The following is a 27685-nucleotide window of genomic DNA, read 5'->3' as shown; positions in this document are numbered from 1 at the left end:
AATGTTGCAGACTTAATGTTGTCAAAGTTTCCTGCCAGTAAAATCCAGTCATTAATTTTAGACTATATATTTTTAAATACTCGTTATTCTAAATGTAAATGTTTCCATCTTTTGATTACGGTAAAAAAAGAAAAAGTAGCAGGACAGTGATTTTTTTATGACTATTATTAGTATTATATAAATTTTCAGAACAGCCTCAAAAGTAATGATAATACTTTTGAGGCTGTTCTGAAAATTTGCTGCTGCTTTTTAAAACAAAAGCCCAGAAAATTTTAGGCGAAGAGGCGACAGAATTTGATTTGGTGGGGAGTGAATTTTGAAAATCGCCACAGAAATAATGGAAAAATGTGCAGCCACCTTGTCAAGATGTACCTGTGAGTGCTGAAATTAGGCCACCAACTGGGTAAAAAGATGGATAAATAAATATTAAACATCCGTCTTCGTAAAAGGAATGAAAAGGACCGCTTCAAATATTTAATTAAGCTCCAAATTTCTGTATCAGAAGTGTTTTCCAGACCTGTAACACTGTCATGTTTGGGCTATTGCACATAAGCTCATATTATCATGGTTTCTTATTCTCAGACATTCAATTGCAGGAACGCTCTTCAGTATTTATGCACTCTGATAGGTGGTGGATTTGTTTTGTGCCACTGTGTTGGACATTTCCTGTATTGCAGTGTCATTGTAATTGGAAATGTGACCAATCAACAGAAAAACTCTTACTCTGAACATGTGATAGAATAGGTGACCCCGGGATATGCAGCAGCTGGATTTTTATGGCACTTGTGGCATACTAGATGTCACATTTACCACTGTGGTAATGCCTTGCTCAAAAGCATTTCTCTGTTTTACGACTGCATGCTCATGTGCTGCTTTCTCATCAGTTATTTCAAGTGTTTCACTTTGACTTCCTCCGCCCACGTCATCTCTTGGTTGTTGGGGAGTAAAAGTGTCGACCTTCGGAGAAAAAAAAAATCCTGGGTTTCGAACCTTGAGGCTCTTCCTTTTCATACAACTTATCAACACAACAAAAAGTATTGAACTTTTTACAGATCAGATAGTGATACAGATCCAGTCATCTGATTTACTCATTCAGTAAGTAAAGCAGAGCAGCATCACTGCCTGCCAGCAGTCACTCTGTTTGCCTCTATGTGGGATCTCTGAGAATGTCAGCATGAAAAGGAGGGCTGCCATTCAGAGGAGTTTTCAGAAAGAGTTTTCTGCCTCAACAGCGCCCTCTTTTGTAAGTTGCTGTTATCCATAAAAGCAGGCAAATATTATTCTTAGAATTGTAACAATAACATTTGCTCTCACAGATCTTTTTCCCTGTTTTTCTAACGCTCAGAGTGTAGTCACGGACAATTTAGAAAACACGACCTACTGAGCCAATGTTTCAGTCACTTTGTCGAACTTTATCCACCAGTGCACATGCAGCTTTAGCTCTTGTTTAGTTTACTTAATTATTCTGTTGCAAACTATTTTATGTGTTGATTTAAATTCAAGTATTGTTCCTTCACCAGAATTGAAAATTCAGGATGCAAACATGCCGTCATTCTTTAAACTTTAAATTCTTTAAAAGGACAAACCACAAACGGGCTGAATCCAGGTGGAATAAACTTGAAAAAGTTTATTAAGTGGCAGGAATTCATCCCATTAGTTTTAATGAATAATCACATGAAAAATGCTAAATATAGTATGGTCATCACTACTTGAAATGTTCAGGTATATTCAGTACGCCACCAATAATTGTAAACTGGGCCTTAAATACCCAACAGATGATCACAACTGTTGCAGTTCTATGTTGAATTAAATGTTTTAAAAGTGGTATTTAGACCGGTTTTTGTCACTCCCTTATGACGTGTTGTTCGTGTGAGGCTGTGAGTTTCATTAGCCTGCTTCTAGTTTTCCAAAGAATCTGCAGGATATGAACGTATCACATTCAGCCAAAGAAGAAGAATAAAGTAGAAAAAATATCAAAAGCTACCATATAAAGTGTGATTTGACCACTTGAACTGTAAAAGTCTTTATCCAAATTTCATGATCCTATTATAAAACGAAGCCTATGGATGGATGTGTTGATTGCACCCAACCCGGCTCCTCACAATGGCTGCGATTTGGCTGCTATTCTTCGACTCTGCTGGAGGCCATAACGCTTAACCGTTTGTAGTGAGGATATCATATGTTGTGGCTTAAGTTTATCTTCTGAAAATTGAATGAAAGATTTATGAAGTTTTTAAATTCCATATCACAAATACCTCCTTAAATATGACTGACAGAAAAGCTTCATTAGCTTTGCTGGGATAGGTATAATCACAGGTTAAATGTTCATTCCCATCATTATACTCAGTGTGATTCCCCTTCTTTAACCCACTTTAAGATTGTCTATAAGTGGTTTATAAATATATAAATTAATCATCCAGACAGAAGGATGTTTTTACCCAGTGATATATATTTTTTTATTCTTAAATGGACTGCTTACTTTAACAAATAGACTAAGACGGTAAGCTTAGTGTGTGTAAAACCGGTACCTTTTAAAGTACTGGGTCCAAATAACAAGTAATAGTATAAAATTATAAACAGTATATAGTTACATGGTATAGTTAACCCAATCTCAAGCCAAGTAGGGTACAGTTTTAAACTACTGATTGTTGTTGCAACCATAATGAATGACTGACTATAAAGCAGCCGTTACCATATGAGAACATTAGTGAATTTGCCTTGAAAATATTTATAACTGTGTCTGTTTATTCATTAAGTATTTATTCATAAAAGTCCATTTTCACTCTCAGTGACTATTTCACAGGCAAGATCCACTAAAGCTCCAGATACGTTTTGTAAGTGAAACTTCTGCTGATTATGAGTGCACATGTGACCAGATTTATATTTGTGATTGAATCTTTTTTAGCTTTCTAAAAGTTCACTTACTTAACAGCTCTTGACAAATACATCTGTATCTGCATGTTGTGAGTGGTTACATCTTCGTATGCCGCTCCGCAAATGTGAAGCTGCTGTAACTGCAGCGTTAATACAAAAGCTGGGTAAATGATCAAAGAACATTGCTAATACTTTAGTGTAACATTAGGATATTCAAAGCCATCATAGCAGTTCAGCCAGTGATCCTTCCTCACTCTGCAGACGTTCAGAATAAAATGACTGACGAGCAAAAACCTGATACCAGCAACTCTGCTGCAGTCAGTGGAGGACACACATGTACAGCCGATAATCTTACAGCCTTGGAGCTGATGCTACGTTTTAGTTCAGCAAGAAGAGAAAAGGTTTGTGTAGACATTTTATAGGTACTGAGTCTGTAAGCTGAAATCAAGACAGCTATATTTGTCAATAACGCTGGGTTTCCTAGGCAACCGGATTGGCTGAATTGTCCTTGCATCCAGTCTACAGCTACAGAGTGATGCATGATGCGGGAATCACTTCCTATGTGGATGACCCATTAAGCATAAATTATTTTATAGCTATGATTTAAAACAGTTTTCACAGTCAAATAAAAACATTGTCAACATTTTGAAGATTGATGGCTATTGTTTGTTTTTGTTTGTGTTTTTTTAAGAACAGAGAGTAGTGTGCTTTTAGACAGTGGCCTAAAAAAGCTGGAGCCACCGTGATGTCATCTCTCGGTTTTAGACTCCACAGTTTAAAGCTTTAGATCTAACTATCTGTCTGCTGCCATGTTGGCTTCTTTAAGACAGAAGTTAACTGTCATCTTTCGGGGTCTGTGACCACCCAAGTTTAGTATTTAAGTTTTGTTTATTTTGATATTTTCTGTTATTTATATTTTCATATTCAGGCCTTATTGTCTTTTTTTTTCTTTTGGCTTTTTCATGATATTTCCAGGTTGTGTTTTCTTAGTACTTTTAGTAACTATTTATTCCACGAAGTCATTTTTCCTCTCCTTCTGTGTTTGCATTTATGCGTCCTGTGTTTAATCACTTCCTGTTTTAATTTGTTAACTGCTAATTTAGTGTTTTCTTTAGTTTTGTTTCCCCTTGACTTCTTAGCTAGATTCTGTGCACCTGTGTTTTGTTTTACACAGCTGTGTCCCCTCTCCCCAATAACCTAGTGTGTATCTATTTAAGCCCTTAGTTTTCCTCAGCTCTTCATCACATTGTATCGCTCATACTGTTCTCCTGCTGTCTGGTTTCCCTTGTTTGGATTTATGGACATTTGGTTTCTGCTGCTTACCTGAATATAGATTAGTTTTTTCATTAAGTTTGGCCTCAAGTCTTTATTCTGAGTCAAAATTATTCACCAAATATGCCATTAACTTAGCTACATTATAATCAGTGGGTGGAGCACTAAGTTATCAGCTAACACTCGTTAGCTTGGGTAGCAAACAGTAATCACAAACTGTACTACTAAAGCACAAGTAAATGCTGGAATTTCTCTCACTAAAACAGAAGCAAGCCATAAATTAGCTGGGCTCCCGCATCACACACACAAAGCGAAGAGGTCCAATTTAATCACTCAAAGTAGTGGATGAAGCCTAGCAGACACCAGCTGGCTCCAGATACCAATATTGGGATGTCTGTCAATCAAAACAGCCACACCCTTCAGTCAAATATTCATGTGGATGAGTTATAAATACATCCAGCACACTCAGAGTTCATATAATGGGGGGAAAATATCCATAGAAGGTAAAAATGTTTTGTACCAGGATCTAAACATGACTATTTTTTTTAATGAGGTAAAGTTTTAACGTTTTACATGGGCGTCTAAAGGGATTGACTCCATGTTTGAGCCAGTGGAGGAACTACCACTTTTGTGTTAGCTTAATTTTTAGCTCGGAAGGTTGCCAAGCTAGTCAGTGCTAGCAAGCTACATCCATCCATCAAGTCCTAAGCAAGAAAAGTTTCACTAACAAAAACAGGAGCATATATGGGCTGTACCACACAGCGGGCCAGATCATTTGTTTGTCAGATAATTTCATCAAGATGCTCCAATAAGAAACCAGCACCCCCCAAACACTGTCAAGAGATCCAGTTTAGCGGCCTCCATTGGAAGAACTGCAGTTTTTGGTGCTTCGGTGCTGGAGACAGAAGACTGCAGAGGTTTGTGTTTTCCTCTTTATTGGTGATGTCTTGCAAAGACTGGAGCCAGTAAAAGGCTTTCTGTCCTGTTTATCATTATCCGCATGAATAACACATTTGTGACTGAGCTTAGCTGCTGTTTGTCATTATTAGATGGAAAATATTAAACCTCCTTATTTTAAATCTGAATGCTAGCCTGCCAGCTGAAACGAGGGGCCTTACCTTGTGGTTTCCTTGCTTGGCTAATTTCTGAATACTTGGCGCTTCCCTTTTTGTGAAAAGCAATAGTTTCACATACTGTGAATTTGCGAGGCTTGGATAAAAGTGAGCAAACAAATCATTGAAAACAAATAGTCAGCAAATTGATTTGTAATTTCCGCCCTTATCCTAAAACTGTCTTCATAGGAATGAAAGATGCTTTCTGACACTTTAATCGCTGAGGAAATGCATCACACGAGAAACTCGATTTCAGCTCTTCTATGCATTCACAGCCGAGTGTCCCTAACTGCGAGAAGGAGATTGTGATTTTCATGTCTCACAGGAGGCCCGTTTAAACCGTATTCAGTGGTTAAAAAACGGACTCGATCAGGCGACGGTAGTAAACCTCATATTGTAGTTTAATCAGGATGACCTCATCCCATTTGTAAAGCAAAACAGTGAGAAAGAGAATCAGAAACACGAAAGAAATATAATCCCTATGTTGTACTTCTCCTACATCGCAGATGTCATTATTTTCCAGTGTGAAATAATTCCTCTGATTGCTACCAGTCATTTTGAGCCATTTACATTTTTATGAGAAAATTAAAGGATTGTACTTTTGTACGTTTTAATTGGCTCTTAAGGGGGAAAAAAGGCTATTGGGTATTTAAACCATGAAAAATTGTTAAATTGGATTCTAACTTTGACTTCTTGCATCGAGACATATAAAAGTGTTTTGATAAAGAGAAAATTTCATGCTAGTTGTGATTAAAAAGGGGGACTCGTGAATGGAGATTTATGTGTAAGAGGTCAGACAGACTGAGTCTCACGCTGGGCCCCATGTTTTATACATCAGTACACAGTGATTAAAATGTAATTAAAACATGTCATTTTCTTTATAACTAATTCCCTTTTCTCCTTTATTGATTACATAAATATGTTTAAATGCTGATAAGCATTTACTCAGCTGCTCAGTGTATGCCCCAGTAACACAATGCAGTGCAGTGACTGGAACCAGCAGCTCCCCTTGGACATGTTTTATTCCCTAAGGAGTCAGGATCTAACAGTGTTTATATTCTGTCCTTGACCCTGTTTAAATTTGACCCACACTGAGGAATTATTTTTCTGTGAACTTCAACTAAAGAAGTAAAAAGCCGTTTTTATTCCTAACAGCTTAAACAGTTTGTTTGTATTGTTTTCTGTATAGTGAAACAGTGTGGTCTTCTGCTGCCGTAACCCGTCTGCTCCAAGGTTTGACGTGTGGAGATGCTCTCGGAGATGCTCTTCTGTTGTATTGATGTCAGCTTGAAGCGGTCTGGGCATTCTCCCTGACAGCAACAAGGCATTTATCTTTTTTTGTTTTTTTATTTTTTGCCTTTAACGTTCATTGGCAGGATAGTAGAGCAGACAGGAAAGCGGGAAATGATATGTGGGAAATGGCTTTGGCCAAATGCAAATCTGGGCCTCTGCAGTAGCCAACATGTTTTTTTGGCCCAGAGAACTGCAACTGCTCATTGGATATTTTCACTTTTTCAGGTTATTCCCTGTAAACTCTAGGGATGGTTGCTTGGGAAAATCCAAGTACATCAGCAGTTTCTGAAATACTCAAACCAGCCTTTCTTGATGTTTCCATTTTCAGAGTTTCAGAGTTGATACAAACACCTGAAATATTTATGCTTTTTTAACTTAAATTAGATTAAAATGTACAAAATAAACCTCATGTCCTGTTAAATAAGACTTGAAACCATCGACTCAGACCATGAACTAATCAGAAACGTGTTTATTGATGTTTTAAAGCAAGTTAGCAAGTGTGCCCCTCTCCGATGGTATATTTATTTGTGAAAACAGAGAATATGCCCCCTGCTGGCTGGTATAGTGAATTAGGGCATTTTTGCACTGACTTCCTTTTTCAGATGCAGGCTGAATCTGAGCATCATCCTAAATGAAAAAAACTCTACTGGGTGCACTTATGGCGCATGCTTAGTTATCATGTTGTCATGTGGTGTAAAGGTAATCATGAATGACTGAGCAAGCAGCATACAGTAGTATGTAAATTTACAGATATCTATCATTTAATCATTAACAGAAGATGTCTTTAAAGTGGATCTGTTGTTTTTTTTTCCTTATTTTTTGTCAGAGATTATTATTGTTATTATTATAAAGATCACAAGTTTCAGATAATGAGGTTAGTGCAGATATAACCAATACCTGTGAGCCACAAGCTTGGGCTTCAGTTTCCCTGATGAGAGCTGATTATCTTTAGCAGTAAGCCCCACCCACAGTCTGTCCAAACCTTCTGTTTTCACAGGACAGCCAATCAGGTCAAAGATGGCTTAAATATAGAGGGCTGCACAAAGGCCTTCTATAAGTTAATTTTTGATTAAGCTGTTCCTCATTGATTCCAAGATAACTACTTAGTATTTTATTTTACATGCTGCATTGTAAACAACTAGCAATTAAATGCTTAATTGAATAATTCTATTTGTGAAAGAAATAAAAGCAGTTTTAAACACTTTCGTTTTGGTTTTGGAGAAGAGGAGAAACTCTGGGATTTGGACTGATAGCTTGAGGTCTTCTAAACATCCTGGCTACGGCCCTGAAAGTTTTATGATTGCTGTTGATGGTGTCATAGTTTCACCTGCTTTAATAAGATCAAACGATGATTTTCACACAGTGCAGTGTTAGCCCATTTTACCCTTAATCCACAGCGCTGAGCTCCAGGTTAGGAGCTGAACGTCACCTTGCTTCGTCTCTCAGCAGGGGTCTGTTCGCTGCAGGCAAAAGAAGAGTTGTTTTTCTGGGTTTAACTGTTAGCAAAAGATGTGACCGTAATGGCAAATGATTAATCTGTGCTGTTTAAATGTAATTTCGTCTCTTGTCTGCATATTGTTATGTGAGAACTTTATAATGTACGACTTGGTAAAGTCATTGATTATAAAGTGGCACTTGAGATCTGTGCAGCCTTGACTCAGAGATGGAAAGACTAAAGTCAGGATCAAAGGAGATTCACTTCCAGCTCCAAGCTCAGGGGGAAGCAACTGGACCCCGCACGGTCTCCTTCTTACTGCCACAAAAACAGAAATGGATAAACAGTTTTCCTCCTTGAAAGCTCCTTCATTCCTCCTTCTCACTTAGCTATATATAGTAGACGCTTGAATTCTGCCCCCTCTTGTGGACAGTTTAAACAGCTTCTGGTGGAGATCAACTTTAACTCTTATTCCTTCTGGTTTTTAATCATTTGTTGTTGTTGTTGTTGTTGTTTTATAATTCCTCCTTTTCAGGTTACACTCTCCCTGTTTAACACTTCAGCAGCTGCTTCTTAGTAAAGACCTCCTGGAAGCAGATAGGTGTATAAAGATGTGACTGAGAAGAAATGCATAAAGCTGGAAGTGAAGTGAAATGATAGCAAATTACTGAATGCTGTACATTTTTTTTAAATAATTATACATTTGCTAAAGCTTGTTTGCTTTTGATATTTGCAAAATATCAATTTTCTTCTGCTTATCCAATTTAGGGTGACAGAGGTGCTGGGGCATATCACAGGACAAGTTTTCAGTCAGTCTCTTGAGGCACCTGTTCTTTTCATTTGGAGCTATATAAATAAATTTAAACTGAAATTGAATTGTTTTAGCCCTAACCCAGAGATACAGACAAAGACTCACGTGCATGTCTTTGGTCTTTGAGAGGAAGCCAGAGTGCCCAGAGGGTATCAATGCAGGCACGAGGAGAAAATACAAACTCTACACAGAAAGGACCCCAGCCAATCGGTAGATTCAGAACCAGGAACCTTAAATTATTTGCACATTAGCTATAATTTGTATATAGAAGATTAAAAGTAGCAGCAGCCAAGGCTTCTAAAGCCTTTGTTTTAGCATTTCTGAGTTATGAAACATATCTGGATGAGAGGCTGAAGTGCCAAGTTATGAGTTAATATTAGCAAGCTTGGTTAGCAAAGTGCATCCTCAGAAACAAATTAGTGCTGAGTAGGACACAAAAAAATGCTGCATTTTCCCTCAGAACAAAATGGGACCACTTACAATCTGTTAGTATAATTAAGTACACAGCAGCATCTCAATGAGTGAATCTTGGATATACAAATTATTGCATGTCCCACAGTTTATTGGAGTTATACAGGTCCAAAACTGAGGTCATATTTTTTGGCCTTCCAGTATTAATTGATGGACTGAAGGATAACTTGAGCTCTTTAAGTTCTTTTATTGAAGCACAGATTAAAAACAGATTTTCCCACTTTGGGATGCTCTTGCACACTAATTTGAAATTCGACAGATGAATTAATACTGCGATCAAAAGCTGGTTCTTTGAGCTCAGAACCATCTCCAGACTAAAATCTTTCTTAAAACAATGAGATCTGGAAATGGTTGTATGTGATTTTGTTACATCCAGACTGAACTGCTGTAATGCACCACACTGTGGAGTTAATCAGTCAGCTCTTGCTTGTCTACAATACTCCAAAATCCAAAAGAAAAAGAGAGAGAGATTACATTACTTCAGTGTTGGCAGCCTTGTATTGGCTCTGCGTTACACAATCCAGTATAAAGGGAGACTGTTTGTGTTCATAGCCTTAAATGTTTCCACACCTGCATATGTGGTAGATACACTTCATCCATGCACTCCCTCAAGATCATTAAGGCCTGCTTCCCAGTCACTCTGTCCCATTCTTCAGTCAAAGCTTCTTTTAAAAAAGGGGGTTGTGCCTTTGCTGTCGCTGTACCAAGAATCTGGAATGATCCTCAGAAATGCGTCAACTGTGACTGTCTTTGAACCCAAGCTAAATACATGCCTTTTTGTGTTTCAAGGTCTTGGAAACAGCTGATCTGAACTGTGGTTGGCAGATAAGTTGTTACTGCACTGAACCATTTATTTAACCATAAAGCACTTTGGTTTTAAATATCCTACATAAATAAAATGTACCTACTTACTTATATTCTTGATGTTTATTAGATAATTGCCTTTAACCACAACCACACAGCCACAATCCAAGTTTATCCAATAAATCCAATTATTAGTTTGGCAGAAAGCTTAGTAATAATTTGAAATTCTTAAATGTCATATTTTTTCATAGTATGAGGACTTTAAATTGTACCCTGTAAATCTTCTTCTTTCTTTAAGTCTTGCCACAGATCATCTGCTTCCATCTCACCCAGTCCCTATTACCCCCTTCTGCCACACCAGCCCTCTGCATGTCCTCCTCCACTACATCCATGAACCTTTTAGCATTAGCATGATGTAGAGTTAAAGTGGTCAATGATGCTTTAGACATGGACATGTGGATATCGTTAAAGTTCAAGCAATTCAACTTCCCCTGCCTGTAGTTGTAGGTTATTCCGGCCCTGACTGTCTTCAGGGAAGTCAGAGCTGGGCAGCTGTAGGCTTCTTAAAGCCTTTTCCACAGACTGTAATGGAGCTGTCCAGTGCTGAAAACACCACAGTCTCAAAAACAGTTTTTATAGATCGTGACACAGCGTGTGATGTGACCTTTAATCGGTTTCAAGATGATCCATCATCAGAAGAACAAGGATAACAAATCTCCCAGAATCCAGGAGTGGGTGATCTTTGCTCCTGATTGGCCGCCTCGTGCGTGTCCACTCATGTCCCGTGCCTTCACGTATGACGGTGACGTGTTCCAGATTAATGGGCCAGTTTATAATTAGATTCATGGAGTATTTCTGGAAATAGACCACTTGTGCTGGGCTCCTGGAGTACCCATTCTTGGTTTCTCACTGCCACCTTGTGGATTTTTCGCCCGTGTCAGCGCGCCGCTGGTGTCGTAGGTTACATCTTCACCGCTCAGCACCGATCTGTCTGCACAGAAAGTGTGGAAATAAGATGTTTGTGACAGCTCTATGTTCTGCATTTAATCACACGTGGCGTTGGGACTGCTCGGCGTGGCTTCTTATTGATTCCCCGTTCGATGTGCTGAAATAGAAGAATCCCTCGTGGTGTTCGTGGGGTTCTAACAAATAAATAAATAAACAAGAGCAACAAAATGAGTGTTTCAGGCTCGTGATTGTGTCGCTTTGTGTGATGCCCTCTTGTTTTTTTCCACAAGAGCAAAAAAAAAAAAAAAAGCAGCGCTCCCCCCTCCTCCCCCCTTTAAAGATCCTGATCCCTCCTCATGCTCACGGAATCAAACTTCAACTCCATGTTCGTGACTAGGATTCAGACCAGAGCTGTATAGATCCGGAGACAAGCAACCCCCCCACAGACCCCAAAAAAGTGGCTCTTTAGGGGGCCGAAAGCGGCGCCATTCAGTGTCACACCTGCAGACTGCTCTGCTGCCTCACAGATATGCTGCACCACTGGAGGTAGCACCGTGAGTCATCCGTGCGCAGTGACAAAAGAAAGACAAAGCTCGCTTTAAATGTCAGCAAATCAAAGTCTCATCAACACAAGCAAGGTCACCTTGTGTCGGATCTAACGGAGAGCCGGGACTCGGGTCTATTGTTTCTTCTTCGTCTTGTTTGAGTGGAAGAGCGCGGCAGGCTCTCGTCCAGGATTCAGTTTAGTCACAAAAAATTTTCTTTTTCTTTTTTGTTTTTTGGACTGTACCTGTTCACCTGGACACACATAGGCGCGGTAAGTAGCTTCATTCTTCATTTTCAGGGTTTACTGTAGGAAGCCAGCACGCAACAAAAGTCTCCTTTATTGCCATCGATGCTCTAACAGGTGTTTTTATAAAGCGGGAGAAGTTCCTTTGACACTTCTAGGTTTAAATTACACGTTGGCCCAGTTTGCACGCAAATTGCACGTATTTGTATTTGTTATTTTTGAAAAGGTTTCGAATATAAAAATAATATTTGAATATTTAATAACCGCATGGGGGGAGGGAATGAAGATGCACGTCGTCTATTTCCGTGGGTTGACTTTAACCTGGGCCGGTGAGAGGAATGATCACCTTGAACTAATATTTGTCATTGATATTAGTGTGGCTCAAGCTAATGACTGATTACCAATAAGGCCATGATATTAATTGGAGAAAGTATAAATAAATAAATAATAGTATTAATATTATTATTATTATATTATTTGCATTTTTTTTTTACTTTCGGCCTAACATCCAGAAACAATATGGTTAAATGTTTTACATTTTTAATAGCTTAGCCAGAATAATTAGGGTTATTAATAAGCTCTGTTGTGGTAAAAAATAACCATCATTCAGATCTCCTGAGCAGTGAGCGATGTTACTGAAATGATGTGATTCTGTCAGAAAGGGTTTAATTAAATAGTTAACTGTTAGTTGTGCGTAAACGTAAAGTGGTAATGTTTTAGTTATACATTTATTTTTGTAGCTTGGGCTGAGAATTTGAAGCCCCAAATCAACTTGTTAGAGAGACTGTGCCCTTGTCGTCCAGAGTCTCCAAGTTGAGCATCTCTTTCAGTGTTAAAGAGGAAGAGGCACATTTTTGTTTTTTAAGTCATACACGCGGTATTGTTTCTGTTCCCCTGTCATTGGATAGCCCAGAGACAGCTTTGGGAGGGGAATAAAGGAGAAAAAAAAAGTGACCAGGCTTTTTGAGGTGAGGACTTTGGCACAGGGTCTCGGGAGTGATGGCGGCGTCTGCACCCTCCTCTTCTGGCGGCGATCCGGATCCCAACTCGACAAATTTACGGCCACCGGGCTCAAGTAGGTCCATTACAGATAAAATGCTATTTCACGTGTGCTATTTACTTTGTGGGCAATGCCATTAATCATTTTCATCGAGGGAGGGAGAGAAAGAGAGAGTGCGGGTGGTGGTGGTGGAGGAGGGGGGGGTGGAGAAAGAAAGAGAAAAATTCCGCTGCCATTTGCGAGAGAGAGAGAGAGAGAAAGAGCTTCCTTCGCCACAAATCACCGCTGCATTTCATTCACCATACGGTCCCCTCACCCCCACCCTCCACCCCTCCCGGCATCTGCGTGGCAGACCAGTGCTGCTGTCAGAAAATGATGTCCTCTACTAACATCACACTGCAGGCGATTAGCCTGGAAGACAAGCCCGGAGGAGCACCACCGGAGAGAGAGAGAGAGAGGATTTATTATTATTATTATTATTATTATTATTATTATTATTATTATTATTATTAATTTTATGTTTTTACTCATTTCTAAATTAAAGTGCCTTCATGGAATAATAGAAATTGCGTCTGAAGTTGCTGTTAAAAGCCTGCCCTAATAAATTGCTCCTAATGGCACACTTGAGCGCTGTAGCCTTCGATAAAGGGCACTGTGCAGTCATTTCACTGGCAGCGGTTATACAAGCACGAGTCTGGGGTCTAAAATCATGTAACAGGTGTAGACGTGAAATAAGCACAGATGCTGGTGAATTTAAGGTTTTGCTGTGTTTCTTCCAGTCCTGTGTGATCTTGGATAACCTGTAGGAATGGCTTTGCGCGTGCAGTATATGTGTCTCTAATGCACTGCGCTGGTTGCTTCACATTAGGCCCATGCATTGCCTGGCTTTTCTATATATCTGCACGTCTGCAAATGTATTGTGTGCTTTTAATCCTATATGAAAATGCTTGTTCAGCCTGTTTTTATTTATTTATTTATTTATTTTTCATTTTTCTATTTTTCTTTTCTCTGTCTCATTTCTACTGGCTTGGGGGGGGTCTGTTAAAGTGCGTCCAGTGAGCTGAGCCCAGCGATGATTTATCTAATGAGCCAAAGCAAGGGTTAAATTGGGATGTGGGAATGGGACCGATCACCACCTCCTCCTCCTATCTCCCCACTCCTACCACCCCACCCCTGCACTCCCTCCTCCCCTAAATTGCTGTGTTTTTCTTTTTTTTTCTCGAGGATTTCGCCTTTGCTTCCCATCCAAGGTGCCCCATCCCCTCTCTGGCTGGAAGCACTTGATAACACAGTAATTCTCTATCTGTCACTGGCCGGCAGGCTCATGTCTACCCACGCTTGCATTTTTAACCAGCATCTTTTCACTCAATCAGGCTGGCATGGGATCAAAGAGCTAATTAATTTTAAGTCCTTGCCCAGGTCATGAACGGTGACAGGCGCTGAAAATACAGCACTGCCCCCCAGAGTGCGGCTAAATGTTAAAATACTCCAAAGAAACTATTTCTTTTGCTTTAGCATTCTTCATCATTCTCATTTTCTTCTCATCATTTATTTTCATGTGTAACTGTTCAAGCTAAAAAATAAATAAATGCATTCAAAATGAAAGAGTGCATTTCTTTCTGTGAGGCCTTCTCTAATAGTTTTCCCTCCTTTAAATGTCAGGTTATGATGCTTGGTGTGGAGTTGCGCATGGCTGTACTAGAAAATTGGGGATGAAAATATGTGGTAAGTTCGCCCTTTTTTTCCAATATTATATTTTTTTCTGAATAAATCTGCATCTCTCAATGATCGAAGCTAATATTCTACAAACATGACTGTAGGCTTCACGGCCTGCATCGTTTTACTCGCGGCTCGTTTGGAAACAGCGCTGATTGCTGCTCTAATTAGATTTTTAATTCCCTTCCTCGCGAAAAAAAAAACCCGCAAGACTAACCAGCATTATGCAGTTTATTAAATTACCCCCACCCCCCAATATCATCTCGCCATTTTACACAAAATGGGGAAAAAATGCTTCAGCTGCCAAAAACCCATCAATTGATGCCCGAGTCAGAGCTGATGAAATTAAAGAGGGAATTATGCGGGATGGATTTTCCGATTTCCACCTTCAGAGTCCATTTGAGCCTGACACTAACTAACCAAGGACAGTTACCATACTGGTGAATGACACGCACCAGTGCGCGCTACAATTATTTTTTGGTATCTTTCACCGACACGTTTTACTGGTTTTTGTTATGGTCATTAAATAGAATCCACAACTACGCGCCAAAATAGAGAAAGAAACACAAAAACAACGATTTCTTATTTAGAATTAAAGTAAGACTGTAAATGTCAGAGGTTTTTAGCTGTATTATTTTATTTGTATTCATATATTCGTATGAATGTATGACTACTTGTGTTCTCCGCTGCACAGTAAAGTGCACAACGTGTCTTAATAAGAATTTACATCCACTAAACGACAGCCATTTGTTTTTGCCTGGCTGGAGTTTGGTGCTGATGTCACTGGCTTCAACCTCCCAGAGAGGTATCAAACCCCACCCGTCCGTGAATAGGACAGAATGGGAGCCTCTTCTCATTCAAAATAAAGGCAGAGAAAGGACAGAGCGAGAGAGAAAGCGGGAGAGACGAGATAAACTGGAGAAACACGAAAACAGAAGTACTCGTTATTGTGCATGTTATAGTGGGGAAAGCTGCAGCTCTCATCATGTTTGGGAAGTGTTTTCATCCTCCGGACTCCCCTTCTTCATATTTAGGATTCCTGCAGAAGAACAACAATCTGGAGGAGAGGAGCAGGATTGTGAGTTCCTTCAAGGAGCGCACAGCCAAGAACCTGCTGTCCTGCGATAACAGCGGCGGAGAGGCGCGTTTCAGGCGAACAGAGTCCGACTTCTCCAATCTGTACGCCAGAGGTAGGCTTAAAATACAAAGAAAACCCGTATGTTCGTTATATTTTAACATCATCATTATATATTAGGCCTAAATTCACCCATAAACCTGTGGGAAATTCTTGGATTCTTGTGCAAGAATAATTTTCTCAAAAATGTCTTTATTGAATTTGATGGTTTAAGAAAATGAAAACATAAAAGTAATAAGTTGTAGGGAGATCCTGAGGTTTCCAAAAAATAAAAATAAAATTGTAAAACATGTAAAAATCAGAAAGAATAATTAAAAAAAACAAACAAAACACAAATGAATGCAGATGACCTTTGTCATTTTTTAGAGCTGCTACCTGCCAAAAATGGAGAGGAGCCAACCATGCAGTTCTTGCTGGAGGTCGTGGAAATCCTCACCAGCTACATCCGGAAGACCTTTGACAGGTCTACCAAGGTCCTGGACTTCCACCATCCCCACCAGCTGCTGGAGGGCATCGAGGGCTTCAACCTGGAGCTCTCTGACCAGCCTGAGTCTCTGGAGCAGATCCTAGTGGATTGCAGAGACACGCTAAAATATGGAGTGAGAACAGGTATGAGGCCTGCAGGCTGTAGTGCTAATCAATAACTTTCATTAACTCACACAAATTCTTAGATAATAAAGTGTTTTCTGAGTATCTTTATTGCATCTTCATCAATCGCAGGTCACCCCAGGTTCTTTAACCAGCTCTCCACCGGATTAGATATTGTGGGGTTGGCAGGAGAGTGGCTTACATCTACAGCCAACACTAATATGTGAGTACTCCAATACAGCCGGGATCAGCGCAATAAAAATGTGATGTTTTTGAAGTTATTAGGTTCATTAGATTCAGCCTATTTTAAAGCTCTTTTTTTGTACTCACTGTTTTTAATGGCCCATGAAGAGAGAGGCTCCCAGTAAGAGGAATACTTCAAGGGACATACAGTAATTACTGTGTTTGGCAGAGGAATGCCCAGCATGCTCTAATAGATTGTCAGTCAAGCAAGAAAATAAAGAGCACAAAAGAAGACATTCAGATGGCTACTCACTGGCAGTATTGTCGATGTTGTCCTGCGCTTAGGCTGTGGTCACATAATTCAGCCCTGCAGGCAAACTAAATTGCATATTGATTTGCATTCACAGTTTACATGTTGTCTTTGTTCCATGTGCTGCTGGTTCCTGTGACATAACAATGCCGGGAGAGAAAAATGAGTCTCTTCCCTTCACAGGATCGGTACAGCAGCCATTATTGGGGCTCTGCTCAGTTTTGCTATAGTGCAATCAATCCTGAACGTGAGTTCTAAATGACTCTTTGTCAGAGAAGACTGTGCAGGTGGTCGCAGTCAGGGCTGTAGTCTGTGGACATGTTGGACTGCATTACGTCATACTTTATAGACTGAGAAGAATGAGTGGTGTTTTGCCACCTAATGCGTTCAAAGGGGAAGGAACAAAACATACCATACATAGCAATAGTGCTGCATTTGCATGCATCAGCGTAAAATAAAAAAGATGAGCGATTAGTTTTGTTGGTAATTTCTGCAAAATCTAGCCGATGAATAAAATAACAGGCGGAAATACTTAAACATTGCAGGTCTGTTTATCAGAGCTGGAAGGTCTGAGGGATGTCTGATCAAATCAGTATTGTACATTGTACCAATGTAACAGGGCGAGCTGTATCACTGAGCACCCCAACAAACAGGACTCAGAAATCAGTGTCATACTGAAAATGTTACCAAGCTTAGTGAATATGTTCATATAGAGCACGGTTAGATTTCTGTCCACAAATGAAGTTATGCAAGAAAACAAATTTTTATAAAGCAAACATCACAAATTTCTCAGTCCCATTCCAGATATTTATATTTACTGACATCTTCAGTACACTCAACGTTAATGGATACATGTCAGTGCACCTGTTTGATCTGCAGTCAAATATCATTTATTTATATAGGAGAAAAAGGACACCTTTATTATTCCTAAGGGGAAATTTATTGTAAAAAAAACAACAAAAACAAAACATCAAACGGGTATTAAATATTCAAAAAAGCAACAGTATGAAATTACTTTTTCCAGTCTATTTTTCCTGCATGTTGGAATACAGAGACATAAACAAGTTAAACTCCTTTGATAGAGGGAGGCTAGGATCAGCCGGGAGGTCATTCGGGGTCACAGTGTAATGATACCTTAAAGTCTCTTATTGGTTTTTTTTTTAGGTTTAGTGACCCGAACGAGCTGAGAATATAATAAAACATTCTCATAAAAGTGCTATCGACATGAAAACGACAAAGCTTGTGATAAAACTACATGTGCTGGTGATTTTTGAACTTCAGGTAGACATCATCCACCTGAACGTCAAAGGTCAGCTTATGTAGAAATCTGTCATGATCCCGAGAAGTGCCGAAGATGAGACGTGCAGAAGCGTCGGATGCCTGGTTTGATTTTAGCCATGGACCTTGTTTCCTGTCTCCTATTAGAAATTAAATGATCTTTAAAAACAAAAAGAAAAAGTGCTTTTACATTACATTACAATCTCACTGTTAAATGGCAATACATGCATCTATCAGCTAAAACCACTTATATACTAAACAGACGAGGAAGGTTGGCAGCATGGACAAGTCATCTGTGAATCACACTGCTTGCACTCCAGATGAAAATTGGACTTTGCTTGTGATTAAGCTACATAAAAAAGCCGACAGAGGGTTGTAAAAAATGGCTGTTGACATAACTTAATTGTTCATTAAGGTCTTATAGATCAGTCCATTGTTAAGAACAAATTATGGGTTGCCAAACTGAAAAATCCCTTTGCCTCATTGGTCAGCTTAGTTATTCTCCTTCAGCACAATAAATGACGGCAATTTTCTTTTTTTTTAAAAGTTTATAACCGATCTGTCATCATTTCTGAGCGGAGCTCATCCTTCACAACAGATTATCTAGAGATTAGTGGAGCTTTTAGAGGGTAATAGATGTGAAGGTTTATAGTAGACTAATGCTTTTCAAAGTCTTCTTCCCTCTCATTGGTTGAGACATCAGTCCATCATGTGGCTTTCAAAAAGTACCCTCACCTTTTGTGTTGCTAGCGACACCCCTGTGGAGGAGTTGAACCCACGGGTGGAGGTTGCTTACACACTAATTTACCTTTATTAATTACTCTATCAACCCTAATTACCCCTGGCAGATATTGACTGACACTAATAGACTGACAATCACATCCTGGTCTTACATAATCAGAATGAGTGAGCCTCGTCTGCATGAACGAATCTGACTTGTTTATGTTTTTCCCCCTTCATGTTGCCATGGGTCTATACATGTTGAAGATGCTGTGAGTTACAGTGTGACATACTGCAATGTTCCTAATGATTTAGTTACTGTCTTTACATGAATGGATAGATGTTTGTGCAAGCAGAAGAATACTGGTTTGGAGAATTTGGATGAGTCTTTTTGTGCTGCAATTCCAAATTGGCTGTGTGCTTCTTTGAGGTTGTTGGTTTTCATCTTGTTTCGTTATATGACAAATCTTATACAGTCAGGGTGAAGAGAAAGTACACCTTCTTTCAGTTACAAAATTTTAATAACTTCAATTTCAACATAAGGTCTGGACTTTGACCGGTCCTTTGCAGCATCTTGATTCTTTTCTTTTTTTACCCATTCTGTTGTAACTTGTCAATTTAGGCCAAACCTTAGGTGCTGGAGCGATAGCCTCACATTTGTCTTTAGAATACTTTGGAGGAGTTTGTGTTGGACTATGTTTGACAAACCTAAATCCTTACCCCTCCACATCCATGCTTGACAGTTGGTATGAGGCGTTTGTGTTGAAGTCTTGTGATTTGTTCAAATCGAACTTTGCAAACCTAGGACACATTGCCATGTTCTTTGGTCACCAGGAGAGGCTTTTTCTTGGCAACCCTTCCAAACCATACTTGTTCAGTCTTTTCCTAATTGTACTATCATGAAGTTTAACATTTAACATGCTACCCATAGCCTGTAGAGTCTGAGATGTAGCTCTCTGTGGGGGGTTTTAAGTTTGTCTGAGCATTGTGTGGTCTGACCTCTGGGTGAATTCGTCCACTCCTTATAACCCCTGATGGGCACATATTGGTCTTATCCTTCCAGAGCTGCAAAATTTCCGCTTAAGATGATCTGCTGTGGTGACCCCTAAAGGCTAAAAGAAGAAGAAGAGCTTTATGGCATACAAAAATAAGATGAATTTCATATTGTTTTTAAGCAGCAGCCAAGTGCTGGCATCTCCAACAACCGTTTTTTCACCCCATGAGTATAACAGATGACTACTTTCCTTTAAAAAATACTCTTTGTTCTGACCAAGACTGGCCCTTTCAGTGTCACCAAAAATTAACTTACTGCTCATGCTGTATACAATTAAAGTATCCAAATGCACTTCATGCTGCCCCTCACCTCACAACTGAGCTGATGTTTTGTTTTTTAATCTAATACTGTCCATCTCTAAAACATTAATTAGAGTTAAAGACTGTGCTACATTTTTAAGTGGAAATCAAACAGCCGGGTTTCATTTACATGTAGCTCTTCAAGTTCTCTGCTTTTGGTTTGGTTCAGGTTCACCTACGAGATCGCCCCCGTTTTTGTGCTAATGGAGCAGCTGACTCTGAAAAAAATGAGAGAGATTGTTGGCTGGCCAGATGGAGAGGGTGATGGGATATTTTCTCCAGGTAAAATCTCAACCAATGATCAACCTCCAATGGAAGCACATGTGCATGAAAACAGTAAAAATGCAATCATCAAACTATACTCATGATGCAAAGTGTCCCATTTTAAAGACAAAAGAAACAGACATTGGGATTATAAAATTACAAATGTGTAAAAAAATAAAAGGTGAGGTTAGTATTAACTGCTTCATATACAGCTGGCTGCTTTACCATTATCAATGTATCATAATTATTTTTAAGTATGTGAATCTACAAAGTTATTAGTAACTGTCAGGGACAAATAAAGAAAGTAGTAGAAGAAGTTTTGCCTTTGAAATATCCATATTATCACATATGTAGCAAATTTTTAAGCCATGTTTTGATTCTGCAGGTGGAGCAATTTCCAACATGTACAGTGTGATGATTGCCAGATACAAGTTCTTCCCAGAAGTGAAGACCAAAGGCATGGCAGCTGCACCCAGACTGGTCCTCTTCACCTCAGAGCATGTTAGTCAAACACTAACGGTGTCACTGAATATTAACATCTCACCACCGGAGCATATTTACATTAGGTGGGCAAATAAATATCAGCATCATAGTGATGAGTGATGAACTCCTGTCCCTGCAGAGCCACTACTCCATCAAGAAAGCAAGCGCAGCTCTGGGCTTCGGAACAGAGAACCTGATCCTTTTGAACACAGATGAAAGGTTTGTTTTGTTATTTAACCTACCTGCACATAGTTTAGGAAAAATATTTAACATCTAGATGAGATACTACTGCATATCCTCTTCTTTTCCAGAGGGAGAGTCATTCCTGATGACTTAGAAGCCAAAGTAATAGAGGCCAAGCGAAAGGTAAATGTCTGCAGCAATGACTCAGATATCGCCCTGCTAACATTTTTATTCCCTCTGTTCAGCTACTGCTTAAAATAAGAAACACTTACATGAGCTGCAGAATTTGCTTGTAGCAAAGAAAACACTCGCTATGCTGGAGCAGTGAGGCTATTTCAATAAAGTTAATGCTTCTGTCTGTTCACATACGACGCTCCCTCTGCTTTTAAGTATCTCTTTCCTTCAAAGGCAAAGTGATGCGTAGACTAGAAGAAATGGGGAAGCAATTTTGCCCCAACAATAGGTGCAGATGGAAAGAGAGCGTCATTTGAGCAATGTGTTTTAGCCGATCTCTTTGATGTCAACAATCAGGCAGAAAGAAAAGAACATAACAACCTGAATTCAACCAAGAATTGTCTTTTTTTGTTGTTGTGTGTGCTGTGCCTTTGCATCGTAGGGGTATGTTCCACTGTTTGTGACTGCCACCGCTGGTACCACCGTCTACGGAGCCTTTGATCCCATCAATGAAATTGCCGACATCTGTGAAAAGTACAATATGTGGCTTCATGTGGATGTAAGAGAATATTGATCTCCAAGGAAAAAATGAACACAAAGCTGTACAAATCAGCAGTCTGCTGTGGCATTATGATCAATATCAATATGTTCAGTGTTATTACCATGTTGTGACCCGTGCAGGGTGCGTGGGGAGGAGGTTTGCTGATGTCCAGGAAACACAGACACAAGCTGAATGGAGTGGAGAGGTAAATGAACACATCGCCTGAACTTGCAAACACGGGTTTAGACGAATTTCTTGCACATCTGCTTCACTACTCAGCCTGTAAAAAGCAGCATCTTTTCTATATTATTTAAGACAGTCATTTTGTCTAATGAGCAAAAATCAAGAGCTTGCCTACCAGGCGTTTTCAAGCTGCATATAATGAGAAAAAAATCTCAACACTCTAATTTAACAAAGGAAGCACACTTTACTCAAAACACACAAAGAGAAAGACAAGAGTCAGGCGATAAGAGGGCCAAAACAAGAATCTGAATGCCTTGTGAAGCACGACAAGCAAAAAAAAAACCCCAAAAGTTCTGGATAGCTGTTTCATGACGATCTCAGCTATGTCGTGTTAGTGAAAAGAGGCATTCTTGGTGACCTCATTTATTCTTTCAGCCACTTAAAAAATTTAGGTGCTGGAAATTATGTAACTTTGAGCTTTTCAGAGAAGACCAGCAGGCCAGAATATACAGGCACATACAGATGAGTAGCATATATTGTGATAAATGTGATCAAATTTACAGAGAGAGAAAATAATGAGGTGCAGAGCCTTAAGACAGCCCATATGTCTTTTTCTTTCTTTTTTTGAGTATTATATGTTCTGTCATTGAGAATTTTAAACATTCCTGTCTCAATAAGATGTAAGAAGAGTGCAAGTCCTAAAAAAAACAGGCAAAGATTTTGAAAAATGTTTCAAAACTTGTCAAAAGAGGCACTGTCTGGCATTCAAGAAGTATTTTTTATTTGCTTTTTGGGAAAGTTTGACAATAGTTGCATTGAACATAAATAGGCAAACCCAGAGAGACACATCAGTAATTTCAAAGATACTAAGAGACACCATTTGATTGAAATCAGTGTCTTTAGTAGAGTGTGTTTCTTTGGCCAGAGAGGAAACTGGAAAATCTGTATTTTAGTCTTAAGCCAAGAGTGCAATCTGTTCTCAGCTCCAGCTACAGATTGCAGACTCCATATTTCAAAATGCAAACATGCAAAATTATTACATTCAAATCTTGAGAGGGTCGGTGTCGTTTTACCTTTCACTACCAGACTCCATAAGCACACACACACACATTTCCACACCCTCACAGAGCTGTGTTTACTGTTTCAATATCTCTGCAGGGCCAACTCAGTCACCTGGAACCCTCACAAGATGATGGGAGTGCCACTGCAGTGCTCTGCCATTCTAGTCAGAGAGCGGGTGAGTATGTGTTTGTTTCACTTTCCTGCTCCGCACTATACCACCTCTGCACACACAAACGAATCTGTGCACTTTCACCAAAACCATCTTGTTCATGTCTCATCACGATCGCTTCCGTTGCAGGGACTGTTACAAGGCTGCAACTCTATGTGTGCTGGATACCTCTTCCAGCCAGACAAACAGTACGACGTTACATACGACACCGGTGACAAAGCCATTCAGTGTGGGCGGCATGTCGATATCTTCAAGTTCTGGCTGATGTGGAAGGCAAAGGTGTGCTTTAATCTGCAGGGCTTCTGTCAGCTTTGCTGCCATATGCAGAAGCAGATGGTAACAGCTTCTTTTTTTCCCCTTACAGGGAACAGTAGGATTTGAGCAGCATATTGATAAGTGCCTGGATCTGTCAGCCTACCTCTACAATAAAATCAAAAACAGAGAGGGATTCAAGATGGTGTTCAAAGGAGAGGTGAGATGACTGTTTCCACAGCAAACATTTTAAAAATGAACATCCAGAGATTCCCTGCAGCGCTAACTCGAACAGATGAAAAATGTCTGTGCTTTATTTTATCCGAGTTTTCTGCTCCACAAAAGATATTTTTCATTTGTGATGAATAACCGCAATAATTCAGCACTTGATGCCTTAATTTGGTTTTGGGATTGATTGGGTCGCTTTGCTTTGCTGACATGTTGACAAGAAACGCTGAAAATACAGAAGGCAGCTTTTTATCAGCACTCATTACAAATGTTGTTCCCATTTTCTCTTATCAGCCGCAGCACACTAATGTCTGCTTCTGGTACATTCCACCGAGCCTGCGCAGTTTACCTGATGGTGAAGAGAGACGTCAGAGGTTGCACAAGGTAATTACTCCTCAATCTGCAGCTCCCCTGCTCTCTTAGATTGATTTACGCACCACTTTTCTGCCAGGTTTTATGGATTCATAAAGTCAAATATGAATATGTATACATATACATTTGCTTTGAATGTATTCTCTCATTGACCACTTTGTTAGGTACACCTTGCCAGTACCAAGTTGGTCAGTCTTTTACTTTCAGAACTGGATTAATTAATTGTAGTGTAGATTCAACAGGGTGCTGGAAACATTCCTCAGTGATCTTGGTCCATATTGATGAGAACACACGGTCGACTTTTCAGCTGAACATCATTGATGTGATTGAGATCTGGTGACTGTGGAGTGAACTCGTTGTCATGTTCAAGAAGCCAGCTTGAGATGATTTGATGACTTTGACTGTTCTTTAAATTCAAATTCAAATTTTATTTGTCACGTACACAGTCATACACAGTACGATATGTAGTGAAATGCTTGGACAACTGCTCGTGACCTAAAGAGAACAAAAAAGGAAAAGGCTATGAATAAGATAGGAAATAAATATGAAAAATTAAAAAGGGTAAATTTAACTAGGAAGGAATAAAATATAAATTAAGGTTAAAAATGAAATAACTGTACAACACAAATTAGAATGAAGGGTAAATTTAACTGGGAAGAATAAGATAAAGATAAATATATAAATTAAAGTTGAAAATAAAATAACTGTACAACAAAATACACAATACACAATATAGAACTATATAAGAATGTATGAAGAAATCTAAATATAAATAAATATATATATCTTTAGCAACAACAGCCTGAACCAGCCATACGAGACAGAATGGATCTATGCTTTAATTTTATTTACACAAGATTCTGACTCTACCGTCTGAATGCTGCAGCACAAATTCATCCTAGTGTGGTCTTCTGCTGCTGTAGCCCATGTGCTTTGTGGTTCAACATGCTGTGTATTCAGAAATGCTCTTCTGCATACCTTGGTTGTAATGAGTGGTTATTTATTTTAGTGGTCACTGTTGCTTTCCTACCATCTTGAAGCAGTCTGGTCATTCTCCTCTGACGTTTGGCCTCAAGAAGATATTTTCACTCACTGGATATTTTTGGTGTTTTTGACCATTCCCGGTGAATTCTGGAGATCGTTATGTGGGAACATTATTTGTTTCTGAAATACTCAGATTAGCCCATGTGGCACCAAGAAACATGCAACATTTAAAGTCACTTAAATCGCCTTTGTTTGTCATTCTGATGCTCGGTTTGAAAATTCAGCATGTCGTCGTGACAATGTCTACATGCCTAATGCACTGAGTAGCTGCAATGTGATTGGCTGATTATATAGGTGGTGTGGCAGGTTAGTGTTTTGATCATTCTGAACTTTTTTTTTTTTTTTTTTTTTTTTTTTTGCAACAGGTGGCTCCGAAGATCAAAGCAATGATGATGGAGTCTGGCACTACGATGGTGGGTTACCAGCCACAAGGAGATAAGGTCAACTTCTTTCGCATGGTCATCTCCAACCCTGCCGCCACCAGGTCAGACATCGATTTCCTGGTCGAGGAGATTGAGCGACTGGGGCATGACTTGTAAGAGTCATACCTGTATTTTTTTTCTTAACATTTTGTCTTTTCCAACTCTGGAGAGACTCAGGCTTGGCTTCGTATCCCGTCTATCTCCTCAAGACATATAGAGATGTTGCTTATGGGTCTTTTCTGCTAATGCACAACAAATAATAACGCCATGCCCTGTGTGTTTCTGTCTCTTGTCTTTTGCAACCGTGACATATACTTAACATATTTGCACAACAGGTTCTCTGAGTGAAAAGGTTTAAGAACAGTGGTATTCTTGATAAAAACATACATGAAGAGGAGATGAAGCTGAGTTTAACATGGGTTACTTTTTCAATGAAACATGCAATAGCAAGAATGTCTGAACACTTGATGATTCTGTATATAGCTGCTATGAAAAATGAAAGACTGGTCAGGATCTAAAATTTTAATATTTTTTTCACAGATGACAGTTCGGGGCGCTATATAGTATATATGTACTATATGTGATAATTATCATTCGATAAAAGGTAAATATTAAGACAGTTGCACCATGACATTTTAGCTAATATTTCCCTTTGATATACACAAGTGGGAATATATATAACACAGTCACTGTAACAGGTTCTGTACTTGGTTGCTGTGTTTTTAGAATTTTTTGTGTAGATTGTGTAAAGTACTGTTACATTGCCTTTGTGCCAAATGTGTCCTAGTTTTACAGTGAGAAAATCCTATATGTAAATCAACCATATGTTATGTGGTAGCTACATGACTTTATTTATATTGAGAGATTATAATTGTGAATAGGTTGTCTGCTATTTGTAACCTGCCTTCCTTCCTTTTTGGGAAACGCTGCTGTATTATATCGCAATGTTTTGAATAACAGTCATGTCTTTTAGTGTATTTGTGAACCAAAGAAGAGTTATGAATATGTACATGTTCCTTGTTCTCCCTTACAGAGAGACTCAGATGTTTATATAAGAGTACTTCATTTAATGCCTTTAACTTTAGTGCAATCAGTGTTGTGTAACCGTGCAATGTCATTGTGATTCACTGACTGGCAGTGTGGCCACTACTGCCGGTGCTTTGTTAATGATAAAAAAGCACAATGCTAAACCTTGATCGTGGGGCAGCTTTGATTCGAGGGACACATGATTGTCTGTATTATAATGTGTGGAGTGGAGTAAAAGTATAATATGCAAACTTTTGTCTGTCTGAACGTCGTCGCCATAGGAATGTTTTTGTGTTGAGAAATGGGGATTGTTTATCATAGTATGTTTTGCCTGAACAATGAAGTGCACAGTGTTTGCTACTATAACAAGCCTTATTAAACAACTGTACACTCCCGAATTAGAGGGACGCAATGTCTCTTGTCATATTCAATGTAAGTACTTTGGCAAATCATTTGCAAAGTATTACTGGTGTATCTACAAGGCTAATAAAAACACAAGCTTTAGGGTGTCTGTGATCACAGTTCTTTGTCAGAATGGCTTTTTTAGGTTAACAAAACTGGTGTTACATCTTTATTCCTTTAGGTTGAACAGACCCCACTGTTGTACATACAATAATAGTTATAATTATTATTATTATAAAGTAAGCATTTTTCTTCTATAACAATCCAGTTATATTCAACAAACATCCAATCCCTTTACCAGAAACTGGGCTTCCACATTGTGCACATTGAGGGAGAAAAAAATACAGAAATGATCTCAAAGTATTACAAATACATCAAATAAAGAAAAGTTGTGTGTTTTATGGTTATGTGAATTGACTATATGTAATATACACTGCATAACTGAGACATCCCAGTGATAATAGAAGTCCAAAGTGGTCCCAGTGGGTAATAAATTGATTAAGAGCTGTAACCCCCTTTACCTGGAAGACTGGCTCCACCAGATTCCAAACTCAACATCAGAGGTCTCTGTTCAGAAAATGCAGTGCTGGGAAAGCTACGGTGCTTCTAGATAACCCAAGCTTGAGGAAGACACCCATACACCACCAGGTTTTTTTTGATAGAATATGCAGTAATGTGCCTTATTGTGTGAATGCAGTTGTAGTCAAAATGTCAAAAATGTAGTTTGTGTAGTTTTGTCTCCGTACACCATCACAGGAGATTTTTAATGAAACAATTAAGATATGAT

The 27685-nt window shown here is 39.1% G+C and overlaps 1 protein-coding gene across 3 annotated transcripts; it reads left to right on the top strand.

Annotated features, from left to right (window-relative positions):
* The first annotated feature begins 231 nt into the window (after positions 1–231).
* LOC101476828 (glutamate decarboxylase 1) lies at positions 232–27005 on the top strand. Of its 3 annotated transcripts, none has more exons than XM_004557713.3 (17): positions 232–5063; positions 12719–12885; positions 14473–14535; positions 15561–15716; positions 16028–16270; positions 16382–16472; positions 20263–20375; positions 20743–20858; positions 20980–21059; positions 21152–21206; positions 21640–21756; positions 21879–21943; positions 23080–23158; positions 23282–23431; positions 23517–23624; positions 23927–24016; positions 25414–27005. In XM_004557713.3, exons 2-17 carry the CDS (start codon positions 12810–12812, stop codon positions 25585–25587), a joined length of 1776 nt encoding a protein of 591 aa, XP_004557770.1. In that variant the 5' UTR covers positions 232–5063; positions 12719–12809; the 3' UTR covers positions 25588–27005. The 3 variants fall into 3 exon arrangements, with proteins under 3 accessions (XP_004557770.1, XP_004557769.1, XP_004557768.1); XM_004557712.3 differs by lacking the exon at positions 232–5063 and adding an exon at positions 9885–11837 and having other exon boundaries at positions 12797–12885; XM_004557711.3 differs by lacking the exon at positions 232–5063 and adding an exon at positions 9885–11837.
* Positions 27006–27685: the final 680 nt, after the last annotated feature.

The sequence above is a fragment of the Maylandia zebra genome, linkage group LG16 (genome assembly GCF_041146795.1).
Source record: "Maylandia zebra isolate NMK-2024a linkage group LG16, Mzebra_GT3a, whole genome shotgun sequence".
NCBI classification, from domain to species: domain Eukaryota; kingdom Metazoa; phylum Chordata; class Actinopteri; order Cichliformes; family Cichlidae; genus Maylandia; species Maylandia zebra.
This window is presented reverse-complemented; position numbering and strand designations above follow the sequence as displayed.

Coding starts and splice junctions, on each gene's coding strand:
- LOC101476828 (XM_004557713.3), top strand. CDS start 12,810: ATGGCGGCGTCTGCACCCTCCTCTTCTGGCGGCGATCCGGATCCCAAC. Junction 15,717..16,027: donor CTCCAATCTGTACGCCAGAG/GTAGGCTTAAAA, acceptor GTCATTTTTTAG/AGCTGCTACCTGCCAAAAAT. Junction 21,207..21,639: donor TAATAGAGGCCAAGCGAAAG/GTAAATGTCTGC, acceptor TTTGCATCGTAG/GGGTATGTTCCACTGTTTGT.